This window comes from Canis aureus, chromosome 24 (genome assembly GCF_053574225.1).
Source record: "Canis aureus isolate CA01 chromosome 24, VMU_Caureus_v.1.0, whole genome shotgun sequence".
NCBI classification, from domain to species: Eukaryota; Metazoa; Chordata; class Mammalia; order Carnivora; family Canidae; genus Canis; species Canis aureus.
Window position 1 is genome coordinate 28,796,191 of NC_135634.1, and position 25,942 is coordinate 28,822,132.

Sequence of the window (25,942 nt, forward strand, 5' to 3'; positions counted from 1 at the left end):
TGAGGACAAAGGCTGCAGGCTGGGGCCCCATGAAATCTAACACCATAGACAGTGTGGCCCACTGGGGAAAGTCAGACAAAGCTTCCAAATGGGGACTCACTGTGGGAGGGGGAGAGGTGCTGAAAAACTGATTGAAGATAAAGGGTATGAGCCAAGCACAGGAAAAGATCAAAGATATTTAGAACAAGAGCTGGGAAAATTAGAGAAATACAAGGATTCAAGAAGAAGCAAAGCAATGAGATTCAGTGAGGTACTGTACCTTTCCCAAGTCATGCAGCTAGTTCACAGCAGACCTGGTTAGAGCCGTATCTCCTCTAACCCCAGGGTCCATGCTCTTAACAGATTTGATTAAAGATGCTTTAATTAAGGAAACATTTTAATTAAGATCTTCAGAAGAGTGACTGGGAGTTCATTGCCAGCTTCTAGTGAAAGACTATTTTAGTAAGGATATAGGTTCAGCTGTTGTAGAAAAGGGGGGAGAAAAAAAGCCAAACCAAACCAAATAACAGCAGGTTAAAGAAGATAGTTCTTGCATAGAGTCCAGCCTGGGATGGTAACTCTGGAATCTTCTAGCTTGTAGCTCCACAATTTTAAGGGTGAGGCCTCTATCCCTATGGTCCAAGCTGGTTCACCACTACCTCTACACACAGTTTGTGGGAAGGGAGGAAGAGAAAGAGAACATTCCTTGCTCTAAGTGCATATAACCCAGAAGTTGCACAGCATCATCTATACTCATGCCCCAGAAGTCGGATCTTTGACATGTGGCCATCGTTGGCCATCAGGAGTCAGAGAAATTTAGTCCTTATCATGGCTACAAATCCAATTAAAATTCCAACCCTACAGAAGTGGGGGAATTGATACTGGGCTCAACTAGCAGTCTTAGCCCACAGGCATCTGCAAAAAGGCCACTGCTCCCTCAGGGGTGCACTGGAGGACTCCCCCACCTGTAGCCATAGTCCCCTGAGAAGGCATGGAGTTACTACAAGAGGTGCAAAATCCAACTGTGCAGCAGGCATTGCCTAGAGTCTGCAGAATGCATTATGCGTGTGAGCACTTCCATTTTCCAGTGGTACGTGACATTGTGGAGGTTAATAAAATAAGCATTCAATTTAAAGTGTAATGAAATTCATAGGGGCATCTTAATATATTTGCTTTAAAAAGGTTACTAAGAACACAACTATATCACATGGGGGATCCATAAAATCATTTGTCCTTAGAAGAGGTCTTCCTAGCAGGAAGTCTGGGCCCCTCTGGTACAGGGGAAATAAAAGAGCCTTGAGCTTTTGACAGAGCAGGGTGCAAATCCTGCCATCCACATCATGCAAGACTGTCAGTCTTTGGAGCCTTATTTCTTCTTTTCTGTTAACAGGGTTACCGTGAACCCCACTTCATCAGGTTGTGGTAAGGATTAAATGAAATTATAAATTGAAAGCATCCATCACTAAGACTGGCTCATAAGAGGTGCTTAAAAAATTGTTCTCCCTTCTCCCAGGATTGAGGAGAATAAAACAGGTTGCAACTGAGAAGTCAGACTTTTGGGATCAAGCAGAAATCTCCCTACATTGTGTGCTTGTGCACTTGTGGCTTGGCCTGAGGTATGTGTCTGTGCCTCACATCCTCAAGCAGGATCGGGATGGAAATGGCATGTGATTCGTGCACAGAGGGCGCTAGGTGGAGGGATACAGATCAAGCATTAGAGGCTGCGATCTGATCTGGTTCTTTGGATGATCAGGTCACCAGCAAAGTTAAGGAGCCATCTGTCCCTCAGCCTCACAACCACCGCCACCACACCAGCAGCTTTTCGATTACAGAATGACAACATCAACAATGCTGAAATCTTTCCCACTAACAGGAAGGACAAAAGAAACAACAGTGTGGTAGAAAACCCACACTGTTGTAGGTAGAGGGTAAATATTTTCCCACAGAAATCAAGGATATAAAAATAAACCCACTGAAATCATACTGTTGTATTGAGAAGGACATAGCAACCTTGCCTGGCACTTGCATGGTACTTAACCATTATCAGGTTATTTTCACATTATTCCATTTAATTTTTATGACAACCCATGACCTATGAGTTATAGACATTAGTATCCCTTTTTGGCAGATGAGAAAATAGAGGCTTAGATTGAATAAGTGTCTTGGCCGAAGTCACGCAGTTAGGAAGGGGTGAGGTGCAGCCTAGAATCCAAACCTCCTCATCTCAGGCTCTGCCATGTTGTCTGGATACTGGGGAGTTTGGATGCCACATGGTCAGGACTGAGCATGCTTGAGTCTATCCTTAGAAGCCTGGAGGCGTCATATTTGTCCCATGGGTACAACAGGACATATAAGTTTAAACAGTGATATCTGAATGCTTCAGCAAAATAGAAATTTTGTGGTAATTGGCAAATTAAGAGAAGAGACTATTCCAATTACTGGCCAAGTCTATAATGACACTATTAGGTCTGTGACTTTGCCTGAAGCCAATCCATTGGGTAGCTCTCTCTCAGGACTCATTGCCTATTGGCTATGAAATAGCACAGTATACTATCTTTAAAATAGTATCTTTAAAAGCCTACACCTTCTAATAGCTCTCTTGCCTGCTTTGCTCCTTTCCAAATGGCCAACTGAGAGAATTTCTTCCTTTCCAGGAGATCAGATACCGTGAGAGCTACTCCAGTACTGTGAAGCAGTCAAGGATAGGCAGGATTTTCTCTGCCTAGTCTATGCCATGAAGATCTAATTTAACTGAAAAGGGACTTTAAGCTGAAATTCTTGCTGTTTCTACCACAGTAAATCCTGAACATTAGCAAGAGTCCCCACATTTGCACATATCATCTAGGATATTGCTTCTCTCACAAAACGATGTAAGTCATAACTAAAAAAAATTTAAGTGACCCCTTCAAAGGTTTCATGACTTCATAAACAAAGTACTAAAGTCTTTCAACATGTCAATTAAAATACATTTCTCCTGGGGCATTTTCTGTTGAGAATCATGTGTTTCCTGGGCAAATCTTCACATCAAAGGTCAATGACTTCTCAAGGTTATTCAAGGTTTTTTTGATTGTTTGTTTTTTAAGGATTTTATTTATTTATTCATGAGAGACACAGAGAGGCAGAGACATAGACTGAGGGAAAGCAGGCTCCCCACAGGGAGTCCAATGCGGGACTCAATCCCCAGACCCAGATCATACCCTGAACTGAAGGCAGATGCCCAACCGCTGAGCCACCCAGACGTCCCAAGTTTACTCAAGTTTTGTCTTTTTGTTTATAAGCAATTCTGGCATAGGCAACAGTATCCCTTGCACAATTATAAAAATCACTCTTACTTCTGAAAATAACCCAGAGTGGGCTATTGCTTCACAGATGAGTCTCCACCAAATCCAACACGCTATTATCTTCTGAAACGTCCACTCTCTGAGTAGAACCAGTCAGTCTTACGTGTCTCTATTTCCTTCATCTGTTCTAATGGGAGGTTCTCTTTTCTGGGCCACTTAACTGTAGGATAAGTGACAGGTGTCACCATGAGACTTCAGTAGAGAATTTAGAAGTTGTGTTCAGATGGCCAAGTTCAACTGCATCCCAGCTAGCTCCTGCTTCATGCCCATCTTTCAGGGAGTGGGCTTCAAATTCTTAGCTCAAAAAAATTACATGTGACCACATGTTTTGGACCTTCAGCATTCCCTGGGAATATGAAATTCATTAGCACTAGAGTTCTTCTGAACTTAAAGCGGGTTTTTCTTTTTGTTTTTGTTTTTTGTTTTGTTTTGTTTTGCTTTGCTTTTAAAGCTCTAGTGTTAACATATATTTGTATTAATGCTTTCAGGTTAATATTTTGGTCTTATATACATTTATCTGAATGCTCATCTGATCTCAGTACATTTATTTTTTTTTAAATTTTTTTTTAATTTTTATTTATTTATGATAGTCACACAGAGAGAGAGAGAGAGGCAGAGACACAGGCAGAGGGAGAAGCAGGCTCCATGCACTGGGAGCCCGACGTGGGATTCGATCCCGGGTCTCCAGGATTGCGCCCCGGGCCAAAGGCAGGCACTAAACCGCTGCACCACCCAGGGTTCCCTGATCTCAGTACATTTAGATTAAACTATTTTCTTCCTATAGAAATATGCTTTCTCTGTGCATTGGCCAAGAGGTTAGAGACTGCTGCTTTTTACAGACAACTTGGTGATTTAGTATCACTTGACAGAGTGTCTGGCAAACAGAGTAGACAAAAGATAAATGTCATTAATGACTGTCTTTCACAGTAGTTTAGAAATATTAAGATGATCTGATATGTATTCAGACCATATAACCCAAATCTTAAACCACAATTCTTAATTCTGAGTTGCCAAGGAACGCCCCCCCAGTCAAACTACCAACAGGTCTTAAGGAAATCTTCAGTGTACTCCACTCCATGTCTGAGTCATGAGTGGATAGGATTATTAACCAAATGTCTTTAGACTTCTGATCTATAGAGCTGAATGAACATGGCTACCTAATAAGCACATATAATGACATGTGTAATAACATGCGTAATATAATAAGCACGATGATTAAGTTGAATGAGTGGATTAGCAAGGATTTTTGTTGTTGCTGCAAATAACGAAAACCAACAAACTAGCTTATGATGTAGGAGGAGGAGGGTAGGCACCTAATTTCTCTGGAGGACCCCAGGCTCCTGAAGATTCTCTCTTCCCATCTCTTGCCTCTCTGTGTCTTTACTGAGACACCTCCTCCCTTGCTTCTCCTGTGGACAAGCTCTTTCCACATACAGAGCACCTCCACTTTGGTGTCCCCAGAAATGGGAGAACACCTCTTTCTTTCACATAATGGTCCCAGGGAAGGACTCCAAATGGTTGTGGTTGGGTCACAGACCCATTCCTTGAATTCAACACTGTTGCCAACAGCAAAAGATACTGTGATTGACCAGGCCACAGGCCACTTTCCAGAAGTATCACAAGAAACTTTGGAATGCAGATAAAGACTGTTACCAGGGCCCATTACACTAAACTATCCAACAAAAGTAATCCTAGTAATAACGTGGGAAGATCAGATATCCTGTGATTTATATCTGTGAATGTATACACTGCATCAGGAACTATTCTAAGTAGAAACAGACATAGGCAAGGGTAGAAAAACTCTCCCTTTATGTGCATAATTTGTCTAAAAATCAGTGTAAAAAATATGTCACTCAACAATCAAATCCTATTGTCCATGAAACCCATCAGCACTAATTTCATCTTTTGACTTATAGAATTGAAGCTGAAGATTAACCAGGTGACCTCTTAAGTCTCTTCCAGTCTATGAGTCTACAAACCTTCTGTTAGAATCAAAATACCTCTGGAAGAATAGTATACCAAGCTATTACTTTATTAGACAGTGTTATGGGTTGAACTGTATCTTCTCCAAATTCATATGTTAAAGCCCTAACCTTTAGTACCTCAGAATATTATCCTACTTGGAGATAGAGTCTTTAAAGATTAAAATTAAATCAGGTCATTTGGGCGGGCTCTAATCCAATCTGACTGGTGTTTTTATAGAAAGAGAAGATTAGGACAAAGATACGCATGGAGGGAAGACCATGTGAGGACTCAGGGAGAATGCAGATGTCTACAAGCCCAGGAGAGAGGTCTCAGAAAAATCCAACCCTGCCATGGCCTTCATCTCGGACTTCCAGCCTTTGGAACTGTGAGAAAATAAATTTCTGTCGTTTAAGCCACCTAATCTGTAGTGTATACCAAGTATAGTATGTGTATAGTATATAGCAAATAATACACACAGTAAACAAAGAATTTCAAAGAGGACTGAGGCACAGTTGAGACAAATTTGATACATGAGATGGGAAGACCAAGAGATTCTTTCAAGGTTCAGTTTTAAAAGTAGAACTCCCCCTAAGATTCAGAGGCCAGTATCTAGTGACATAATTAACTGAAGTGTGCTGGTAAAGGTGTGATAAAAATAGGAAAGAAGGTAAGAGAAGGAAGGAGAGAGAAGTGCATGACAGATTTTGCCCTTTTTGAAATCTTGCCAGAGCTAAGCATAAAATGATTGTATCAGGACATGACACTATGGATGGCCTGGCAAAAGGCCACATACCCAATCTTGTGGGCCTGTGAGCAACCTGTCCCCTACATGACTTTAGGTTCCCTGGGCTCCTAATGTGTGTCTCTATGGAGAATTTTGGAGCTCTGAGCATCCTGCCCTGACCTTTGGCTTTGAGAGGCAAATGCTACCTCACCAGCATAAGCTCTTAGCCATCATCACTCTTACACTGCTTACTGTCAGAGCTTCCTGCTCAGCCAACCTTAAGTTTGTCAGGCTTAACGTTTTTCATATGATAGGCTTGGTCCAGTAGTCCAAAACAGGGTGACATCTGAAACTTCTGATTATAGTATTCTTACCCTACCAGTCCTCTACTTCCCTTGCCCCATACCTCATGGCTCTCCTGCTAGAAACTCATCTTCCCCCCACCCCCTCCACCCGCCACCCCACCATCAAATCAGGAAAGCTTGTTCCTGGCCTCCTTCCTAGGCCTTCACCCACCCTGATGGATTTGCCTGGGTCCTGTACCTGCATTACCCTGGCTCATTTATCATTTGCTACTCTTGGCTTAGCTCTGACTTTTGCCCTCTAGCAAATCACCCAGGCACTGGGTGGTACTTAGAACCAGAACTCAAGCCCCACCACTCTGTGTTGCTGGGGTTCTATTTAAATTCCACCACAAAGAACACTGCACATTTGGAAAAAGACAGATAGATCCCTTCTTCAGAAATAGCCAACACAGCATACCCATTACCAAAAAACCTGACACCAAAAGGAAAATATTTTTGTTAAGTGGACTGATTGCTAAATGAACAGGGTTTGTGAAAATCACTTCTATTATATAGGACTTTTCAGTTCATAAGCCTCATAATATCAGATCATCATATTGGCAAGGCAGTGCTTGTAAGGCTGTTAGGATGAAATCTGGAAATTGCTTCATTATTGAATATTACAAATGATATTCGCCAACAGGGGATTTTTGCTTGTGTGCACATTCCAATAAAATTTCTGGCCACTATTGTTTATAGCCCAAATATATTAATATCCCCATATAACAAAATCCAAAGAAGACGAATGAAATATTTAAATAACCCAAGCACTGTGGACATACTGAATACTGCATTTTACCTTTATGTTCTCTCTCTCTCTCTCTCTCTTTTTTTTTTTTTATCACCCACAGACATTAAAAAAAAAAAAAAGAAGAAAGAAACCTGATAACGTCAAAAGATGAGAAAGGCTAAATTCAGGGAAATAAAGGAACCATAAATCAGGAAAACTTTGGAGCTGCTAGAAAGACACTTTAATTTTGTAGACAAAAGACGGCATTAAGGAGGAATAATGCAATAATCAAAGGTGAACGAATCTCTATTGTCTGGCGTCTTTCTCTGTGGGAATCTCCCCACCCCTGACAGCTGTAAAGGGGGGAGGAGCGCAGACTGTGGCTGTGCCTTTATTCTCTCCACCCCCTCCCCCATTTGCTCCCCAGCCCCTCCTCCCCTCCGTCAATAAATGTCTGCAATCATATTCTTGAGCTCCTGTGTGATTTCAAGGTTCATCTCTTCCATGCAGCTCAAACACTAATTATCCCAGCTGTAATTAGTAAGATAATTAAATACTGGCTCACTCATCTACCTTGGGTCGGGTCATGATTCTCCCAGAAGACCTTGAGCAGTTCCTCAAAGCTGATGTGTTCTGGCTGGTACACCACTCGGACTACTTCTGCGTGGCCAGTGTTTCCTTGAAAGAAACAGAACGTACAACCAAAATTTACTGACAACACCAATGTACTACAAGTTATCTGCTTCCAAAGAACCACCAGACCAGACCGGGGCTAAAATTCTTCCCTCCGAAGGAAGGGTGGGAGCATAACTGTACGTTAGCTAATGATTTCATAGACGTCTGTCACTGGTTCTGTCTCCATAAGAGCATACAGTTGTCCTCTGGCACAAGGATGTGAGGATGATGACTTCTCATCATTGTGCTCTAATTTTTTCTTTCATTTCATGAGAAAACAAACTCGAGTTTTCATTTCTTTTTTTATCTCACCCCTGTGAAACCGTATGGATCCAGCCTGACATACTGCTCAAGGTTTGAAGCTCGGTGAGGGGAATGAGCCAATTTATTTTTATCATCACTCCACGCTATATGCAGTAAGCGCGGCTGCACTACAGGGTGACATGGTGCCAGATCAAGAAACCTGTAACAAACAGGCTTATATCTCATTCACATCAGATAAATTCATTAACGGGGGGACATATTTGCTGTGCTGTTAACATAGAGGCAAGGGTCAGGTTCACATACCCAGCGGGGTGGCAAGTGTTTTCTCAGCCTAATTTGTCTCAGTGGTAAACAAAACTACCACAGCGAAGGTCTCTCTGTTAGCATGCCCACTCTCAGAGGTGGTCTCCAGTGTTCTGTAGATCAGGAAAGTGGGTATTTGAAGTAGCACTTCTACCTATGGAATTCATGCCCTCCTTATTTTACAGTGTTAGAATATAGTAAATAATAGGACCTTCCATACATATCATCTATTTAAATTTGTTTTACATCTCTTTCCAGTCACCTTATATGCAGTAAAGAATTTAGCCTTGCCCAGGGAGATACCTGGCCTTTCTTTGCTTTGGCCTCTGAAGGTAATCTATGTCATATCTGACAGGAATGTCCTTTGTTAAGGTGGGGCTGGCCACAGCAACAGTCTTGGGGTGGAAGTTGGCCACTTGGAATCTTACAGTAGGGCTGGCCACACCCAACAGTGTTATGGTCACGGCCAGCTGTGCCAGACAGACAACCATGTGCTGAGACTGGGGACTTTGGGTAACAAAGAATCAGCTGACCCAAAGACAGTTCAACCAGTGGGCAATCAATCAATAATACCTATGGAATGAAGCCCTAATAACAACACATGGAGGACAACACAGAAATTTGGCACTGGAACCCTTCTAGACTCTGCCCTATGCAGATTCTTCATTTGGCTGATTTTGATCTGTATCCTCTCCCCGTAATAAACTATAACTCTGAGGATAACTGTTCTGAGTGAGTTCGTGAGTCCTAACAAATCATCAGACCTCACAGTGGTTTGGGAATCCACTGAACCTTACCTTAGTTTGCAAAAGTGTTTGCCCATAGGTTGGTAATCTCACCTTAATTCTCACAATGATTTTACCAATGGGAAAACGGAAATACATAGAAGTTACATTTGCCCAACATCACATAGAGCTGAACCATAACTTAAACACTTTCTGTTTTTTTGTCTAGGATTCCATCCAATAAACAAACCAAAGAAAGCAAAGTGAACACGAATCCACAAAATGAATAAAACATATATTTATTATCTTTCATATTTTTTAATATTTAATTTCTGATTGTAGAAATAATAATTTACAAACAACATGAAGCTTAGAAAATTACAGAAGTATAAAAAAGGAAATAAAAATCACATATTACTGGGTGATGGGCATTAAGGAGGGCACATGATGAGATGAGCAGTGAGTGTTATACTATATGCTGGTAAACTGAATTTAAATAAAGTTTTTAAATCACATATTATATTTTGGCCACATAAAATAAGTGCTATCAATCTTTTTTACACATTTCTTTCTGTATATGTACCAGACATACACAAGTGCACGTGGGCTCATACACACCCACATACCACCACACCAGGCACAATTTGCTTTATTTATTTTTTTATTTTTTTTAAGATTTTTTATTTTATTTATTCATAGAGACACAGAAAGAGAGAGGCAGAGACACAGGCAGAGGGAGAAGCAGGCTCCATGCAGGGAGCCCGACGTGGGACTCGATCCCAGGTCCCCAGGATCACGTCCCTGCCGCAGGTGGCACTAAACCACTGCGCCACCGGGGCTGCCCCAATTTGCTTTATTGTGATCGTGGCATCATGCTTCTTTTCCACTTACCAGAATATTATGAATATTTTCCCATATCACTGAAATTTTTAGGAAATGCTACTTATAATGACTATATATCATTCCAAAGACGTTTGTGCTATTATTCAATCATCCCCTGTCATTGGAGGTTTAGACTGGATCCTATTTTTATCAATCAGTGTAAATATCTTTCCACATTTCCAAGACTGCCTCAAGCCACGGTTAACCTAAGTGGGATTTCTAAACCAACGCTTACAAACATTTTTAAGTTTCTTGATATCTAGTGCTTAGCTGCTATTCAGTAAAGTTGACCCAATTTTCTCTCCCTATTGACAGCATATTTCAGGGCCAGTCTCAGTCACTATTACAATGTTTTTAACTCTTAACAATTTATAGCTGGATAATAGTGTCCATTTTATTTTCAATGAATTTAATTATGGTAAGGTAAAAAAAAAAAGTCATGTTTACTAATTTTAAATTATTTGCTCTAAGTTTTGTAATATCCTTTTTATATTGGGTTATTAATATTTTTAATTAATTGGTCATTCTACATAATTTTAATTGAAATACTACAGTCATGTAAATAAGCAAATAAACAGATTTTATATTCACAGATATGAAAAGAATCAGAAAAAAAAAAAAAGAAAAGAATCAGGAGAATTATGGGAAGAGATTATTAAATTTAATAGTAATGTTATTATAAAACACTGTTGATCCTACTTTAAAATCTTATTTTGTATTTTGAAATCTTTAAATGAATGATTTAACTACATAAGAATTAAACTCTAGGGATCCCTGGGTGGCGCAGCGGTTTGGCCCCTGCCTTTGGCCCAGGGCGCGATCCTGGAGACCCAGGATCGAATCCCACGTCGGGCTCCCGGTGCATGGAGCCTGCTTCTCCCTCTGCCTGTGTCTCTGCCTCTCTCTCTCTCTCTCTCTCTCTCTGTGTGACTATCATAAATAAATAAAAATTTAAAAAAAATTAAAAAAAAAGAATTAAACTCTAAATATTAACAATAGCAACAATACATAACAAGCATGACAAATATTTTGGTAAGAAAGGCATAGAAACCATACTAGAAATATAAGCAAAAGACGTAAACAGGCAGGACACATAGTAAGTAAATCAAGATTGAAAAGTGCTCAACCTTTTCATATGAAAACATAAACATAACATCTCTCATTACATTTTGTAAAACTGCTTAAAAATGTACCTAGTGCTGGTGAGGAGACTATGAAACTGGCACCCTTACTTGGCTGGTGACAGCATATACAACCATGCCCTTTCCAACCCCACAGGCATATGTATCAAGAGCCACAAAGATTAAAATTAACTTCTTTCCCTAAGTGACCTAGAAAATCTATCTCAAAGATACAACCCTAAATAATTGAAAAGATACATATATGAAAAAAAAAAAAGAACTCACTCTATCATTACTACAATAGTGGAGTACTGTAAGAAATCCAAAAGTCAAATAAAAAAAGAAACCAAGTATGGGATAGCCACATAATAAGTATCATATAACCATTAAAACAATGTCCTAACCCTAGTAAAAACTATTACCATTCACTGAAATCTGACAAAATGGGCAGGCACTTTACCTACTTGATGTTCTTTAATGCTCACAACAATTTTTTTCCCAATTATTTTCTATTGTGGAACATAACACATAGCAAAATTTGCCATCTTAAACATCTTTTAAGCATACAGTTCAGTGGCATTAAGTACATTTGCGCTGTTATGCTCCTATCACAATCATCCATCTCCAGAACATTTTCATCTTACAAAATTAAAACTGCATCCATCAAATACCAAGTTCTCATTTCTCTCCTACCCCCAACCCCAGGCAACCACCATTCTACTTCCGTCTCTATGAATTGGAGTGCTCCGGGTACTTCATGAAAGTGAAGTCACACAGTGTTTTTCATTCAGCGTAATATCCTCAGCGTTCACCCATGTTATACCATGTGTCAGAATTTCATTCTTTTTTAAGGCTGAGTAATATTCCAGTGTGTGTGAGTAGACCACATTTGGTTTATCCATTCATCGGTCAGTAGACATTTGGGTTGCTTCCACCTTTTGGCTACTGTGAATAATGTTTCTATGAACATGGGCATACAAATATTTCTCACAATCATTTTACAAGAGAAATGTGGTCTCCATTTTAAAGATGAGGCAACTAAGTCCTCTCCACATGTTTTCTCACTCAACATCCCACAACCTGTAAGTAACAGGATCTAGTGAAGAGTCAACCAATGAAGATCTCGTTTTATGACCACAAGCCAGGCTCCTAATTGTAGACCCCTGAAGTCACCAAGTGACAGCAAATGTTACATAGGCAGTGGCCCATATTAGAAATCACGGCTGTAGGGTAATTGACATCCAGGCTGTCAAGACTATTTTCCAGGGTTAGGCTCTTTTTTTGTGGTAGCAATATGGGGTCAGGAAAGATTTCTGCAAACACTTTTAGACATAATCTGAGCACTGACATTATTTGTGGAGAGGTTTAAAGAAGCTTGGTTGTTTAAAAGAAACTACTACCATTAAAATTCAACATCCATCTGCATTGACAAACAGTGGGGAGAAGCCCTCGCCAAACTCACCTTTAAGTTTCTTTATTTTATTTCTCCAAAGTACAAGAGCCTGTGTAAAAATACACAGTGCAAATGATCAAAAGGATTAAGGGGCTAGAAACCACTTACAGAAATGCCCAGGCCTCCAGGAACTCACCAATGTGCTAGGCTAATTTGATTCCCGAGACCAATCTGCAAATACTTTCTGGTGCTTCCAGAGATAAAAGGCTATATCTTAAAAATACTTTGAGCTGTTTCTTCATATAACATCGTGCAAATAGCATGATAGATGTGATGTGCAAACGTGCTTGTTAACAATGCGCAGCAGCGTTAGAGGTGTTTTAACACTCTCTTAACACTGTTGTTCAAAAATATCTTGAAAGGAAACGAAAAGGACAAATGTCTCCTCTGAGCACTTCCAGTGTTGCCTTACCTCATGACCCCAAAGAAAGGTGAATGAATGCAGAGGGGCACGTTATGGGCAATTCATTGTGTACATGTGTCAGTACATGTAGGACTGACACAGGTGCTAAGGTGAGGTCCCAGCCAACACCTTCCAGCCCCAGTAGGAACCGTAGTTGGGCCTTTGTCCACACCAGGCAAGGACCCAGATTCTCACTCTTGATGAATTGTGATGAATCATGTGTGATTCCCCACTGCAGAATCAGAACTAAAAATGACAGGGGTTTAATGAGAAAGTTCTTAATTCAGGTAAAAAGCCACCTCTGGAAGCAGGTAGGAAGCTCACCTCCCTAGACAAGCTGTTACCTACTGTGCTATTATAGCTGTCGACAATGTCTTTTGGACAAGAACCTTTGTTGGTCAGAGTCTGTGGTACTCAGGAGACAGTGCAGAGCCTCCTGACTGAGAAGAGTGGAAGACTCCCACTGCCCCCTGGGCTGCAGTTTTCAGGATATGTGAGGCCACCTCTGCCAGGTCAAATAGCCACAGGCCAAGAGGTGGCAGTCATGAGTGGTCAGAATCACACCGCTAGCGAGATAAGCAAGTGAGCTGGGGTCAAGAGTTATACTCCAAATCCTCTGTAGGAATGGTGGCCCATCCCCAACAGGGTGGGCAAATCTGATGCAGAGGAGATCTCCATAAGGAGAATGAGCAGGACCATCTGTGCCATGGCCAGGTTGAGTCTGTGAGGGGCTCCTGGGTGTGGCATAGAGCCTGCCCAAGAGGGGCTCCGAAGACAAGCCAGGCAGCCCAGACCTGCATGGGTTGTGTGGATTTCCAGGTCCCAGTATGTGAGGGAAAGCCTGGGAATGAGAGCAGAGCCCCTGCCCTCTGGAAGGGAGCTTAACAGAGACACAGAGAAGAAAAGCAAAGAGAGATGGACTGAAGGTGGAGAAAGGAAGCTGCTGGCAAGATCTGGGCACATGGATCCCACTTCCAGTGTCAGGGCTCCTGGGGCTCTTTGCTGCTACTGTGGGGAGGGCCAGGGAAGGGGTCACCCATCTGGTCCCCGGCAGATACCCTAGCTACATGGGTACCCCGCTGCTGTGAGCAGGGCTTCTGCTATATCTGCACGGCAATGAGAGGCCTCCAGGCCTGCTCATTCCCCTCCCCATGTCATGATCCAGCCACGGGCCACACACCATAGTCAACAGGTGCCTGTCTGTCTACACCCAGAGTGCCAGGCACCACTCAGGCCGAGAAACATGCAGCCACATGCTTGGGCCAAGCTGGCCTCCTGGGCTTGCCTCATGGCCACTTATCAGCTGTGTGACCTTGGCCAAGCTCTTCCTTCTCTGGGCTTTAGCTTCCTTAGCTGTGAAATGGGGATATTCATAACACTCACCTCAGGGACTATTGGGAGGATTAGTTCAAGAATCCAGAGGAAGCAATTAGGGTAGTCTGACCCATGACACACATGGAAGCCCATCCAATACTAGCTTTATTCATAATAGTATGGTTAATATTGTTATTATTACTACTATTGCTATTATTTCATAATGGGGGGGGGGTGTCTGGGAACCTGTATTTTTACACGATTCCCCAGGTAATTCTTAATAGTAACTGAACTGTGAAAACCATTCATCTTGAGCCTGGTGCACTACTTAAGCAGCTAGCCCTCAACCTCCACTTTCCTGAATCCAAATACTTGCTGTCTCAGTTATCACGAAGTACTTGGATGTCCCACAGGCCTTAAGAAAGTTAGGCAGACAGGAAGGGAAGGGGTGGGCAGGGCAGGGCAGGGGAGGGGAAGGGAGGGGAGGAGAGGGGAGAGAGTGGGGAGGGCACAGAGGAAAGGGGGAAGGATATTCACCCCTGTTAAAAAATAAACTGAAGCATATTGAACATCCTAAGTGTTTCCATAAGCAAACATCTATGCAAATAGGGCAGTGACAAACCCCGAAAGTGGTTAGGAGCACTCTACAGACAGGAGAGTGGGAAGTGGGAAGAAACTTATATAGAGAACATGTGGGAACAAATACAGGAAACTCTTTGGCTAAAGCTTAAAGCTTAGTCAGTCGCTTGTGATTGGCTGTCCTTAGCATTTTGATTTTGTAACCATAAGGCACTTGCACGCCTAGACTCCTGTTTGCTTATGTAGGTCCTACAGCATTAGAGCCACCTCAGTCTATGGGATGCCTGGGTGGCTGAGCAGCTGAGCATCTGCCTTTGGCTCAGGGTGTGATCTTGGAGTCCCAGGATCAGGTCCCACATCGGGCTTCCTGCATGGAGCCTGCTTCTCCCTTTGCCTGTGTCTCTGCCTCTCTCTCTCTCTCTCTCTCTCTCTCTTTCTGTCTCTCATGAATAAATAAACAAAATATTAAAAAAAAAAGAGGTGCCCCAGTCCAATGGCCTCCTTTTCACTAATTTAACGCCCTTTACTATGGAATAAATGAGGATGGGTGGGGGAACAGGGAAATATGAATAGGAAAATACATTTTTAAATGTAGCACTTACTAAACACCAAGCATTATTTTAAACTCTTGATATGTATTGATGAAGTTAACACTCACAAAAACCCTGAGGTAAGTAACAATCTTCCCATTTTTTGGAGGAAGATATTGAGATGGAAATAGGTAAAAGAAACCAAAGTCCTATACATATTAAGTGGCAGAGACTAGACTTGAACCGAGCAGGACATGGTTCACAGAGAGACAACTAGAGGGCAGCGTTAAGTAAGGTGGGTTTGTGTGTAGTCAGGGGTGCTTCATGGAAGAGGACAGGGAGGGCATCCAGGGCACGGTCATGGCCATAAGCAAAAGCACAAATTCAGGAAGGACAGGCACAGAGAGCTCTTCTTTTCTGCCACAGTGCCACAGACCTGCTATCATGTCCTGTCACTGGAAAAGCCCCTTAGCTGGTCCATCCTCCAAGCTCCCCTGCTCAACCCAACATAACCACAAACCCTCTGCATTTAAACATAGCACTGTATTATTTGCCAAGTTCCACAAATTCATTTTAGTATTATAGCCACCTTCCCTGTGCGATTAGCAAGATTATATTATTATGTCCATTTTACTGATAAGAAAGTCAGGCTTAAAGAGACTGAATAACTTGCTGGAAGTCTCAGAGCTTGTAAGCAACTGAGATGACAGAGAATTTGGCCACTGTCCAAGCACTCCGCTTCCAGCTGCTTCTTCCATAACTGTCCTCTGCCCTGGGGTCCCACTCTCATTTCCCCACGCTTTCTCCCTGATCTAGACAGTCTGTATCCCCAATTCCACCTCTAGCTGCTCTAGTCTGCCAGCCTGACGTGCCCTCCCTCCACCTGCAATCAAAGCCCTCCCCTACTTTCAAGGTTCCCTTAGGTGCTGCTTCTTCCAGGAAGCCTTCCCTGAGTACAGGACCTGGAAAAGAGGTATGATGTAGCAGGGAAAGCACAGTCAGTGGAATCCTATGGGATCTACTTTGCTCAGATTTGGGTTTCCTGACTGAGTCAGGTTCCCTGGGGATCCTCCCCAGGTTCCTGTGATGAAAGAAATGATATATGTAGCAATTACCATGGGGGCACTCAGAAAATGGTGTTTCTCTTCCAAACACCACTGTTCTCCACCCCCCTTAAATTCTTCTTCACTTGGGATCAGTCTCACACCTTGTAACACTTGAGGAGTCCCGACTGGTTTTGAGCACTTGCTTAGTTTTTCTGTATAAATGGTGAATTCCTTGAGAAGAGGAGTCATGGAAATGGCTCTCCTCTGTCATCCCAGGACTGGGTACATGATCTGATATTACTAAATACATCAGAGTGGAGGATTCTTTGTGCTAGATTTTTCTACCTCTTATTCAGCCTTCATCTGGATGAGTGTCCACACTGGCCCCAGCACTGCTCACCTGACAAGGACCAGTACCCTAAATGGGATAAAGTATAAATGCTCTGCTCTGCCTCTCTGCCCCTAACTGAACTCAATGTAACACTTGCCACATGTCTTAAAATGGATGCAGCTACTACCTGAAGAAAGGTATTAGATACAACATTACTACCTTGATATCTGGGTCAACACACTGTTTTATATGCTCACTAAATTCCTAAATACTTGCTGAATGCCTACTAAGTTCCAGGTACTGCACTAAGTGCTGGGGATTCAATGGTGACAAATGTTAATAAGGTGATAACAAAAATTCTGCAGCCTGGGTACTGCCTGCAGTCTGGGACCAGGTAAGGAATGGCTCTTTAAACGCAAAAGGCCTGACCTATTTTATTTATCCTACAGGGAAGATGACAGGGAGAAGTAAGCTATAGTTATTTTTTCCTTAAATAATAACCATTGCTCAACTCCCCTTATCTTTCCCAGCCAACAAGACCCATCCAAGCCGTTAAAACAAATCAAAGAGCAGACAGAAAGATCCAGGTGTTTGAAGGGAATGGAGGAGCACTGGATGACTAATACCTCTCTTCTCCCATACAAGATTCAAAATACTACTTTTCTCTTGCTAATTAACTACAAAGAGGTAAGATGTCAGCTCAGTTTCATCTCCAGCTCCTGCAGATAGAAAATGTGATTTCCAACAATGTACTCATTATAAAAAAAAAAAATCCTAATACATCAAAATTGGGTGCCCTGTGGAGTTCATTATAGGATTTGAGGAGTGTCTATACTGTCATTTTATCTTTGCTTTTTTTCTTTTGTCTCATCAGTCACTTAAAGTGTCCAAAGAGAAATGTAAGCTTTAAAAAGCATCCTATTGATTGAAAAGTAGAAAAAGTACTGTTGGAGCAATTGCATTTTTTTTTTTTTGGCCTGCCGTGGGGAGACATAGTGGGGAATTTATAATCCTCTGTATTTAATACAGACACATTCTTTAGAGATTATTCTCTCAGAGAAATGCTATGAACATAGTTGAGCACTTGATAAGAAAATTCCTCAAGAAAACAAGAAACTACAACCATTAAACTCTTTATGCCACTGGACGTTTCTCACTGCTACAAAGCCAACTAGTAGGTAACCAGTCTAGGAGTGAGCAGCTGACTAGTTTCTGTATCCTACTTGCTGATTATAGAGGCTGACTTTCACACCCTTCAAGGTGTTTCTTCCAGAACATGAAGTATATGAAAGGCTCTTGTAGTTAGGTGGATTGGTGCCCATTTCCTAGGCCAGCACCTACTCCCAACCTACTATGAAGGGGACAAGCATTATGAGATATTAGAAAAACTAACCTGCCAAGAAGGGATCATGGTCCTCTTGCATCCAAAAGAACAAACACACTTTTATTAAATGGCCTGATTAAAACTTCAAAGGGGATTGTACACTGAGAAACTGACTTCTCGATGCTTCTAAATGACACCAAGTCCAAAACAAGGTTTGCTTGTACCCTGATATCAGTGGACTGGACAAGAAGGGTGATGCCTTCAAATTGCACTTTCTGAAATGTATTCTCAAATTTCCCACTCTACCCCACACTGGAATTCGGACATAGGAGATCTGGAGTCAGGCCTAGGCATCTGTATCTTCACAAAGCTTGATTGGTGCTTCTGATGCAAAGTTGGAAGCAGGAACCATGAAATTAGGCATTTGATATATACAGCTATAGCAAGGGAGAGGAAACCAGACAGAAGATTTTTTAAACAAAGTATCAGGATTATAAGGGACCTGAAAGGTCAACTAGCCAAATGCCACATTGTGTTTCACCCCACTGCAACATTCAGGTGACCATTTCAAGTAATAGGAGGCAAACTACTTCACAAAATATCCATGCCATTGTTGGACTGTCTCAATTGCTGGAAAGTTCTGCCTTTATGGAGTCAAACTACTCCCTTCTATTTAGTGTTCCAGATTGTGCCTCTTGAGGGCTAGTCACTCCTACACAGTGACTCTTAAAAAGGCTGGAAGTGTAGGACATCATGGTGCCATTAAGTGAGCACTGACTTTGAAGTAAAAAAAAAACAATCTTGAGCACATAGTCTGCCAGACAAGCAGCTTAACTTCCCGTCGTTACAAATTCCTCATCTGTAAAATGGGAATACTAAGACTTGTTCCCATGGATCCTAGGGTATGGTTGAGAGCATTCACTAACAGAAATAAAGGGAAAGCACTCTGGGAATTTACCAGTAGTAATCTAATCCGTGATATCAGGATTAGTCCTTCTATACCCATATACTACTAATGATAAACATGTCACCAGGAAAGTTCAATATGAAAAGCCAGAAACTTTCAAACCACTAGAATCTAGGTTAATACAAACAGAGCAGTAACAGACTGGTTGCTTTGGGTAAGCTGCCAAGGGCAGGTTTTCCTAAAAGTGTATGTGTTCTGAATCCAAGTGAAAAGACTGCTAGTGAACCTTCACAATCATGAACTGAAAGGTCTTTAAAACCAAGTCAGATTTTTTTTCACATTCTTCAAAAACTATTCTTGACTCATAATAACATGGGTGAGAAAAGGCAACTCAATTGAAGCTTGTCATTTCTCATACTGTGGCTGCTTATACAGAATTTCCAGAAGAGCTACTTTAAGACATACAAAGATAATAATTGCCTATTCATTTTGAACATACAGCACACTACAGTTGCTTTTTAAGTTCATGTGGTAGTAGCATATTCTCCCAACTTGAATGGTACATTATTTATAAATACCCCGCCCAGGAATGATTTGGCATGATCATATAAGAAGACTTATTTAGATGTCTACATTCATTAACAATAAATGTAACTCTATGTTTAGTTTAAATATTTTTTAGAAGAATGGAACTCTGAACCAAGCCTTTAAATTTTGTGCATAACAGCCCCAAACTGAAATAGTACTGGTGGTCTGGGAAAACCCTTGGCTTTATCTCCTTATTTAAAACGTACCAAAAGTACCAGTTACTTTGTACAAAAAAATCAATCCCACAGCCTTATCTTGAAAGCATATCAATAATATGAGCGACCAAGGCTTAATCTCAATGTTATAACTATGTAAATATCAAATAGAAACTCTTTAAAATATTGGCACAATACCAAACCAGCTGATTCTACACATTCAGTCAAATATAGTCTAATTCAGGCATTCTTTTTTTAAAAAAAGATTTTATTTGAGAGAGTGAGCGAGAGAAAGAGCATGCAAGCATGAGCAAGGAGATGGAGAGGAAGAAGCAGACTCCCCTGCTGATTAGGGAGCCCAATGTGGGGCCAGACCCCAGGACCCCGGGATCACTACTCAATGGCAGATGCTTAACCTACTGAACTACTCTGGTGCCCTAATTCAGGCATTCTTTTTTTTTTTTTTTTAAGATTTTATTTATTTATTCATGAGAGACACAGAGAGAGAGACAGAGAGAGAGACAGAGACACAGGCAAGGGAGAAGCAGGCTCCATGCAGGGAGCCCAATGTGGGACTCGATTCCGGGACTCCAGGATCATGCTCTGGGCCGAAGGCAGGCGCTAAACCGCTGAGTCACCCAGGGATCCCCTAATTCAAGCTTTCTTAATGGGAGTGATATCTCTCCCCAGGGGGAGAAAATTGGCTCTTCAGGGACAAAATCATCTTACATACCAAAATGCTGTGGCCCTTCAAAGTTAGTCTATAACTAACTAGTATATAAACAAAGTTAGTATATAACATATATATCTACGTTAGTATATAAACTATCATAGAGTAGATCTGTGATATTAAATTTTTTAAAGATTTTATTTATTCATGAGAGACAGAGAGAGAGAGAGAGAGAGAGAGTGAGGCAGAGACACAGGCAGAGGGAGAAGCAGGCTCCACTCAGGGAGCCCAACACAGGACTCGGTCCTAGGTCTCCAGGATCACGCCCTGGACTGAAGGCAGTGCTGAACCACTGAGCTACCAGGGCTGCCATGTGATATTAAATTTTAACGAGGGATAGAGGGAGACAATTAGGAAAGCAATGGTTAAAAAGGCTCCCTAGGGTGGCTATCATTTTTTTTTTAAATTAAGAAACACTGATCTCATTAATTCAATTAATATATCAATACAATCAAAATGGTGAAGCAGTTTGCCATAACTCCTGCCTCATTTTCACTTCTGGATGAGGTGTGTAATAGAACATGCCTGCCAGACGGGGGATTCACTCAACATGTACTGAGCACTCCTTTGGGAACAACTAATACAACAGTGAAGAAGACAGCTCCTAGCCTAGAGGAGCTCCCTGTCCAGGAGGGAAGAGCAACATGTACATGGGAATGTAGAGGATAAAACAACGGCTCTCAGAGGGGGTACACTCAGAGTTCTATGGGAGCGCACAGGAGGAACAACAAGGCTAGCCTGCTCTTAATACTAAGCTTTACCATAGCCAAACTTGACCCCTACGCCTCTCTCATCTTTGGCAACTTCAGACTTGGCAGCCTGGACATGTAGGCAATCCAAAACACAAATGGGGAGGCATTGCCTTAGACTACATGCCCTTGCCTGTAATTATTTTAAGCTATGAAGGGAAAGAAGACTCTGAGCAAAAATCTCATTGGTCCAGGAGACTAATACCAGGCACATCATGCTAGATGGGTATATGTCCCAAAAGGAGTCCTATGGTAACTAACACCAGAGTCCCCAATTTTGGACTTAAGGTAGCTTGTTCCATATTAATCCAAACTCTGCAACTGGACTTTTTGTGCCTTGAGATAAATAGTATTTAGTAAGTATAGGTTAATTACAAGAGTACTTTAGACTTGTGCAACATATTTTTTTAAGATTTATATATTTATTTGGGGGGGGGGGGACAGAGGGGTGGAGAAACTTAAGCAGACTCCACACTGAGTGCGAGCCTAACATGGGACTCGATTTCATGACCCTGAGATCACAACCTGTGCCAAAAGCAAGAGGTCAGACACCTAACCACCCAGGCACCCCATGCAATATTTTTATAGATCACAAAATATTTTCAAATGCACCAAATCTTCATAGTAACTACATGTACTAACTATCTCATCCATTTTAGAGAAAACCAAGACTCAATGAGGTCAAATTATTTGAATTAAAGTCACTCAGAGGTAGCAGAACTTAGTAGGTTTGAACCAAGGCTGCAGCCCAGTCATTGATTCCATAGCCTTGATGCTCTTTCCCCATAAATACTGAGGCTGAGGGTAACCACTAAATGATTGCTGCCTATGGCTGCCTATAGATCCTAATTCATCTGGAACTTGATTGATATTGGGAATCTTTTAGTCTTGAGTAGCATTTTTTTTTTAAGATTTTATTTATTTATTTGAGAGAGAGAGAAAGTGAGAGCACAAGTGGTTAGGTGAGGGGCAGAGGGAGAAGCAGACTCCCTGCTGAGCAGGGAGCCTGACACAGGGCCTGATCCCAGAACTCCAAGATCATGACTCAAGCTAGAGGCAGACACTTAGCTGACTGAACCACCCCAGCAACCCATTGATTAGCAGTTCTTTGATGATACCCAGTAATTAATTTACGAACCCAGAGACAATCTTGAACAAAAGCAAATGGTATCAACAATGAAGTGCTGAGACACTATGCCAAGGGCATTGACAGTGCAGTTGGAATATTCAGTTTGGATGAATTATTTAATTTCTCTGAGTCTCAGGTTCCTCACCTGCAAAGCAGTTACAATGAAAATGTCAAAAAATGCACTGCTTTACACACACACACACACACACACACACACACACAGAGGCTTTGTTAACTCTAAAGTGCTCCAATACTTAGTTCCTTCTTCTCATTCTCTCTATCGTCTCCTGGGGCAAGGCAAGTACTTTAGTAAATGTGAGCCTGACTCATGGCTATATGCACAAGACTAAGCCAATGATAGGAGAAATCCAAAGACACGTGATACAGAGCCTGCTCTTGGAGAACTCACAGAAACATTAACAATGCAAGGAAGAAAGTCTTAGGTGCCACTGGAGGTCAGTGGTTTGGAAGTTGAAAGGAAAGACAACAGGGAAGATTTCATAGAGGAGGTGCACATGAACTAGACATTAAGAAATGGGTACAGTTTAGGCAGACAAAGCTAAGAATGCAGGTGTTTCATATGATGAAAATTACAAGCACCCCAGTACAGAGAAGGGAAACCGCAGAATGGATATAACAGCCCCAATTGACACCCACATCATTCCTTCTGGCAAACATGATGGCCAATGACCACAGCACCAGAATATATATGGCTCTCTCTGGTACACCTGCACCCTTCTGCTCCCACCAGTTTAAGGGTAACTTACCAAGTTGGTACCCAAACCTGTTAAGACCAATTGTACTTTATGTTGTGATTACAAAACGTAACTATTACATACAGAAGAAAAGAAATAGAGTTTTGTTTCTCTTAAGAATTGAGTTTAGAAAACTCAATACAAGGAAGTTGTTCAAAAACACTATGACATTAAATGTGGGAAATTCTACTACATAAGATTGGGAAGGGCTGGAGGACGGGGGAAATGGGGAGTTATTGCTTAGTAGGGACAGAGTTTCAGTTTTGCAAGATGAAGAGAGTCCTGGAGTTGGATGGTGGTGATGGTTGCACAACATGAATGCTAACTTAATACTTAAAAAACTTACACTTAAAAATGGTTAACTTGGTAAATTTTATGTTATATGTATTTTACCACAATTAAGAAGAAAATTCCAAAAAATTGGGGAGTAAATCATAACAATCCAGATAAACCCTATGTTCAGATTGTTTCACACACATCTAAGTTCTCACTTGACTTGAAAGAAGCCAAAACTAGAAATTGTAGATAATAATAATCATGGCAAACAGTTAGTATTCATTCTGTATGAAACACAGTTCTAAGCAGTTTACATATAATGACTTATTTAATCCTCCCAATAAGCCAATAGGAGAGGGGCTACTACGATACCCATTTTAGAGATGAAGACAATTAGGCACAAGAGGTTAAATGCCATAAACAGGATCACAGCACCAATAAGAGGCAGAGCCAAAATACGGACTAAAGAGTCTAGCTCCAGAGTCTATACTCTTACCCACCTCCCCTCACTGGGCCAGGGAAGGAAGACACAGAGGCACTCCAGAGAGAACTCACCATCAAAGGAAAGACAATGACCCCAAGTCCAAAGGTTGACACAATGTTTATTTCAGTCCAAAAAAAAATAAAGGTTTCTGTAAACCTTTTTTTTTTTTTTTCATGATTCACCCTCCCATTAATTTTCCCATTTAGCCAATTATCATCCCAAAGAAGCAGCGGAGAACCATTTCTACTATATTCACCCTAACCAGAGATAGAGATACTAATGCAGCCCAGGAAGCAAGCCATCATCCCACACTGGTAATCCACAGGGAGGAATGGTTTCAGCTGCTCGAGCGTGACAGGAGCCAGTGGTTTTCCCAACAAGCACAGAGACTACAGAGACAGCTCTGAAGTCAGCTGATAATGATGTGCACTTTTCACATGACAAAATGTACAATTCACTCTGTGCCACTGGAACCTAAGGGAACATCTGGATGCATCTCACATGGTTTTATTGGAACAGAAACTCATGTAAAAAACCTTTCCTAAGCAAGGAGAAAGCTGTCTGTGTGTGTGTGTATGTGTGTGTGTGTGTGTGTGTGTGTGTGTGTAAGGTGAATACATGTATATCTGATGTGTCTGCACCTATCATTTGAATTGGCTGGACTCTCGGGGAAGTCTTCTTGGCTAGGTTTAAGAAAGCTTCTGGGGATCCCTGGGTGGCGCAGCGGTTTAGCGCCTGCCTTTGGCCCAGGGCGCGATCCTGGAGACCCGGGATCAAATCCCACGTCGGGCTCCCGGTGCATGGAGCCTGCTTCTCCCTCTGCTTGTGTCTCTGCCTCTCTCTCTCTCTCTCTCTCTCTCTCTGTGTGACTATCATAAATAAATAAAAATTTGAAAAAAAAGAAAGCTTCTGGAATAAAGAATGAGATTTTCCCTCCTTTTGTCTTCAAAAGCAGTCTGTAAGTGCTATGCATTTTCTAAGGGTGAGCACTGACCTAATTTTTTTTTTCTTTGGCAGGGGTAGGGGTGGAAGAAATTTAGTTAAATCAAATCAAGTCTTTTCATTAACAAACTAGAGAGGAGAGGATGAGAGCTATGGAAGCAATATGTTTTTCTGTATTTGATGGAGGACTCTGAATTCCAAGATCAAAAGTATAGATTTGGTGGCAAGAGAGTGAGTTGGTAAGAGCTACATTAAAGAGGACCTTCTGCCCTTTGTGGGCTAGTTTGGTGGTAATGGGGTCTAGAGGCAAAGATTGTGATTAAAGAGGCATCTCTACTCTTCTGGGTTTACCCTCACCCTCGCCGCCATCACTCACTGATCAGAGAACAGATGAGAATGTGCGTCCCAGAAGCACCATCATGGTTGCTTCTGTCATCTGAGATAGCACAGACAATTGGGCTGGATACAAGTGGGGCACACAATAGACACCCATCCCCCAGATGGCAATGGTTCTGGCAAATATGAGCTTCTCTCGGTCTGTTAGTACTAAAAAACACCTGGATAAATGAACTTTATAGTTTTCACCTTGGTAGATATCCGTTCTGTAAGGTCAGTATAAATTATATTCCTTAAGCACCGAAATAACTAACGAAAATAAGCCCAAAGTGACTTTCAACATATAAATTTCAAGCTGCAGACACATCAATAACTATTTCTGTACTGTTCTCCATCTTAGCCCTCTGCAAATTAAGGATAATTGTACTTGCCAGACACTTACTTCAGAGGTTGGTGAGAGGATAATGTTTGTAAAGCTTGTTGGGTTTTGTGGATGAAAGGTTTCTGATTAGTACAAATTGTAAATTATTACTATTCATTAGAAAGAACAAATGAATTATTTCAGCTCCTAATGCATCTCTGACATCCACATGCTATTGTACACAGGAGGATGGTCTTGAAGAACACACCCTGTTCACAGCACCGCTATTAAACAAAACTATATCCCTCTACCTTAAAAAGAACACTTCAGAGCAGCCTGAAAACCCTGAAAAGTAAGTCTCATATTTCTTTGTCCCTTTATCTAAAAAGCAGAAAAAATATAATTAGAAACGTGGATAAGAAGCCTTCACTATTGTGCTTGGCTATAACCTTCAGATGTTTGGATCCCAGCTCGATAATGGCCATCGTCTTGATCAG

The 25,942-nt window shown here is 41.5% G+C and overlaps 1 protein-coding gene across 10 annotated transcripts in view; it reads right to left on the bottom strand.

The window, feature by feature from the left end:
- Positions 1-25,942, bottom strand: part of MSRA (methionine sulfoxide reductase A) — a 427,028-nt gene that overhangs the window by 142,703 nt on the left and 258,383 nt on the right. For 9 of the 10 annotated variants that reach the window (XM_077868666.1, XM_077868664.1, XM_077868663.1 and 6 more), the window contains one exon: positions 7,657-7,761. The exons of the other annotated variant lie outside the window; for it this stretch is intronic. In XM_077868666.1, coding sequence (XP_077724792.1) covers positions 7,657-7,761 — 105 coding nt within the window. The remainder of the gene's footprint in view (positions 1-7,656; positions 7,762-25,942) is intronic. 10 annotated transcript variants of the gene reach the window in all.